This window comes from Podarcis filfolensis (genome assembly GCF_964270895.1).
Source record: "Podarcis filfolensis genome assembly, chromosome: 8".
Classification (NCBI taxonomy): Eukaryota; Metazoa; Chordata; class Lepidosauria; order Squamata; family Lacertidae; genus Podarcis; species Podarcis filfolensis.
Genome location: NC_139611.1, coordinates 6,012,480 through 6,016,231, shown reverse-complemented (window position 1 = coordinate 6,016,231; position 3,752 = coordinate 6,012,480). Strand labels below are relative to the sequence as shown.

General features: G+C 57.3%; 1 protein-coding gene across 1 annotated transcript; it reads right to left on the bottom strand.

Annotated features, from left to right (window-relative positions):
* Nucleotides 1–108: 108 nt before the first annotated feature.
* NUDT18 (nudix hydrolase 18) lies at nucleotides 109–3,447 on the bottom strand. The gene is made up of 3 exons (XM_083629605.1): nucleotides 3,106–3,447; nucleotides 2,562–2,775; nucleotides 109–1,195 (listed from the first exon to the last, which is right to left on the bottom strand). The coding sequence occupies exons 1-3, from the start codon at nucleotides 3,376–3,378 to the stop codon at nucleotides 591–593; spliced, it is 1,092 nt and encodes a 363-aa protein (XP_083485731.1). The 5' UTR covers nucleotides 3,379–3,447; the 3' UTR covers nucleotides 109–590.
* Between the last annotated feature and the right edge of the window lie 305 nt (nucleotides 3,448–3,752).

Sequence of the window (3,752 nt, the reverse complement as noted above, 5' to 3'; positions counted from 1 at the left end):
CTGGCTTTGCTCACGCTCGTGTTTAGGACCTGCGGGAAGTCGCTGAGCCCCCTTTTCTCATTTACAAACAAGAAGAACACGCAGAAACAAACAGTAGAACACGGGGGAAAACTGGCCTTTTTATTTTATTTTTACCAAGCCTGGCTGGATTCTACAAGGCTGCAGATCATCCAGAAGGCAGAGATAGGGGTGGCAAGAGGACTAAGCTCCTCGTGTCAAGGTCCTTTTTCTTGCAGCTGTGGGGAGAACCCAGAAGCTGGGCATTGGGGGGCGGCATGCACAGGCAATGCCATGCTCCTGGTACAGAAAGGTGGAAGAATCACAGCTGTGAGCTGGCACTCTGGAGCAAGAAAAGGTTCTCCTGGCCGGTTCCAGAGTTCAGGCGCCATCAAGCCCTCAGTTGTTTTGTCGTTTCCTGCAAAGGCACCAATGCAAGGTGCCCTCTGTGGCACCACAGACTCCCAACGTCCGTCATTCCAGCAAACAGTGAGCCTTTTTGGCCCAGCTGAGGCTCCTCCAGGGATCCTTGCCTGGCCCAAGTCACCCAAGTACACACCTGGGGCCATCCCGTATCTCAACAGGGGGGTGGTTCAGCTGTGAATGGGGACAAAGGACGCCTCATCAAGCCTCTGCAGGATCCGGCTCCGCAGGGCCTCGTCCTCCACCTTCCGCCAGAGGAATGCTCCACTCTGCAATGCCGGGGGCGCTTCATCCAGCCACAGTCCCTTGTCGCCTACAGCCGCCATGATGTTGAAGCAGATCCCATCGCTCTGCCCGGGCTCTTTCCCGAGATGCTGGACCCCAAGCAGGCCTTGGATGCGGACGGGCACCTGGGGGTGTGGCAGGGAGTCCTGGAGTAGGCGCTGGATGGCCCCCAGGAGCCTGTGGCCCAGCTGTGAGGGAGCCAGGCCACTTGTGGCCAGAGGAAGGCCCGGAGCCCCCGCTGGCCCCTGAAGCACCCACAAGTCGCCCCTGCTGCCAACGCAGACAAGTAGCAGCCGCTGGCAGATGAAGGCGCAAGGCAGCTCCACAGGCAGCGTTCGCGGGTGGGCCGGGCTGGCTTGGTACTGCAGAGCCAGCTCTATTAAGGGCAAGATGTCCCGGGAACGCAGAGGCAGGGAAGGTGTCTCCCTGTTCCACCACTGGGCCTGCAGGGATTCTGCGTCAGCTTCCTGAAGGGTCTTCAAGGCACCACCTGGAAGGAAGAGGGAAGATGCCTGGGGTTAGGTGGGAGTCGAGACAATTGTGCCATGTGTGCACCCACAAGGATGGATTTTCTCGGCTATATGCCAGCCTGATCCAGGGTTCACTTTCCTTGGAATGCTCAGTGGAGACGGGTGTTTTGGGGGTACATGTGGAGGCCATTACTTTGTAGAGAAACTTGTTTAGCAACCTCCGCTAATTAGATTGTAGCCCTCACTGGGTCCAAGACCCCAAGAATCAGAAGGGACTCATCCAGTCTGACCCCCCACCCCAAACACACTCCAGATGTTCAGAAGTGGCCTTGGAACACAGCCACACTGGGACACCCTACTTCTTGCCCAGTTTAATGCTTTGTCCTTCACTGGGGAAAGGAAAAACATGGAGCCCCCACGTGGAGAAGAGATTCATGCTTTACAAAGGCACTGTTAGGGCCCGGCACTTTTGCCCTGGGTCCCAGATCTCCTGCCCCTCTCCTGGGTCCCTTCTTAATAAGACTTACAGGGCTGGTGAAAATGCTGAAAGGCCCAAGGCCAGCGAGAACTCAGGCCAGTGGGTGGGGTGGTAATTCCCCCTTGGGGGGGAGGCGACAGGATTACCTGGGAGGATGCTAAGAGGCAGCGAGGGGGGACTGGAGGTGGGCCCCTCTGAGGGCATTGATGGCTTATTTAGGATTGACCAGGCTGGCACCTCAAGTGAAACACCTTCCTTACTTCGTATTTACTGCTCTTATTGCTTTCAAACCTATTTTGTTTGGTCACATTTGCTTGTCACCAATTATTGCTAACAGCTATTAATTTTCTTATAAATTAGTTACTGTCCATCTGTGAAGCTTTGTGTATGTTTGGGAAGTACATAAATGCAGACATTTCGTGCTATACATTTCCTTCATCTGTATGTTTTTGTTAGTAAGAATGTATAAAAATACTTTTCATGCAAAATTCTTTGTTGTATATATATTTTAAGCTGCAAGATTGGCTCAGAGCATGTGTTTATTTTTTTTAAATAAATGTGCAACTAATTCTTACTGTTTTGAATTTTTTTGTGTTATTATCTTACTCAGTGGGTGGTGCAAACTGCTGTTCTGGATAATGCTTTCTATGGGATAGCACTGAAGAAGTTTTGGAAGCACCAGATGAGAATCTCTGCATGCAAATCAACTTTTGCAAATGCATGCCTTGGGTCTAGGGAAGCCCAGCAAGCTTCCTGCATTCCTCTGCTGCTGTTGCAGCCCCAGGTGGCTCTGCCCAGGTGCATCGTCCTTGCATGCATCGAAGCAGGGCACCTCTTGTCAAGGGGATAACCCCGACCTCCCAACCCGCGCAGCTCCAAGCCCCCCTGAGATGCGCCCGGGCCAGCACCGGTGGGTCGGGCGAGGAAGACGAAGCGGATCCAGGCGGGGCCCCTCTCCTCCACGGCCAGCAGGGTGAGGGGCTGGCACTGCAAGCCCGTCTCCTCTTGGACCTCCCTCCGCATGGCCTCCACGATGGTCTCCCGGGGCTCCATCCGCCCCGCCGGCAGGTACCACCGCCCGTGGCACTCGCGCTTGGCCTCCTGCATCATCAGCACTTCTCCCTGTTGGAGAAGGGGGCGAGGAAAGATATATAGACATATATATTGTGGGAGGGGGGCTGTCGGGAAGGGGCAAGGAAGAGGACGGAGCCCCGCCTCCGTGCGCGCGGGCTTGTGGATGCTGCAAAGCAATCTGGCTGCGGGGAAGGATGCTTTGCAGCGTTGCTTTGCCTGGCGCGCCGTCGAGGGGCCAAGGCAAGCCAGCCGCGTCCAGCCTGGGGGGTCCTGGTCAAGCAGGCAACGCTGGGCAAAGAAAGGGAGAGAGGGGAGCGCCTCCCCCCACCCCCGAGAACAGCCGCAGCGTCCGTTTCTCCTCCCGTTCCGCAGCCGCACCTCCTCGTTGAGCAGGACGGCCAGGACGATGTAGCAGGTGTTTCTCCGCAGGCGCGCCGGCTCCAGATCGCGGCCCTGCGGCGGCGGCGCCACCACCGGCCAGCCCCCGCCGCCCAGCACCGCCGCCACCTCCTCGTCCTCCGCCGCCGCCCCAAGCCCAGCCGCCAGCGAGGACATCCTCGCCAGGGGCGCGGAAGACGCGGGGACGGGGCGGGCGCGCGGAACTCTGCACGCGCTCAGGGGCTCGCTCGCTCGCGCCTGCTCCCGGGGCATGGGAGGCGGGGTGGAAGGAAGGCAGGAAGGAAGGAAGGAGAGCGGCTGCTCGGGCCGTTGAGGGGCGAGGCGATGGGGAAGGAGCCGCCTCTCCAGCGCCAGCTGGCTGCTGCGCTCGCTTCCTGTTGGACAGGGACAGCGTCAATCGCCTGATGACATTATGACGTGCCTGGTAGTCAGACTTTAAAAAAAAAAAAAAAAAAGACACCGCTTCGCTCAGCTGGTCATCTCAGAGGAATCCAACATTAGCACCCTCTTCTCACAGTGGCCAAACCTGCAAGCAGGAATGGAGCGCAAGAGCCCTCTTCCCTCCTGCAGTTTCCAGCAATTGACATGCAGAAGCATTTGCTGCCCATGATCGTGGAGGCAGAGGG

Bases quoted from the DNA above. Each gene is read 5' to 3' on its own strand.
- NUDT18 (XM_083629605.1), bottom strand. From the start codon at position 3,378: ATGCCCCGGGAGCAGGCGCGAGCGAGCGAGCCCCTGAGCGCGTGCAGA. The intron at 2,776-3,105 runs GTGCGGCTGCGG...CTTCTCCAACAG, and splicing joins CCGTCCTGCTCAACGAGGAG to GGAGAAGTGCTGATGATGCA. The intron at 1,196-2,561 runs GTGCTGGCCCGG...TCTTCCTTCCAG, and splicing joins CTTCCTCGCCCGACCCACCG to GTGGTGCCTTGAAGACCCTT.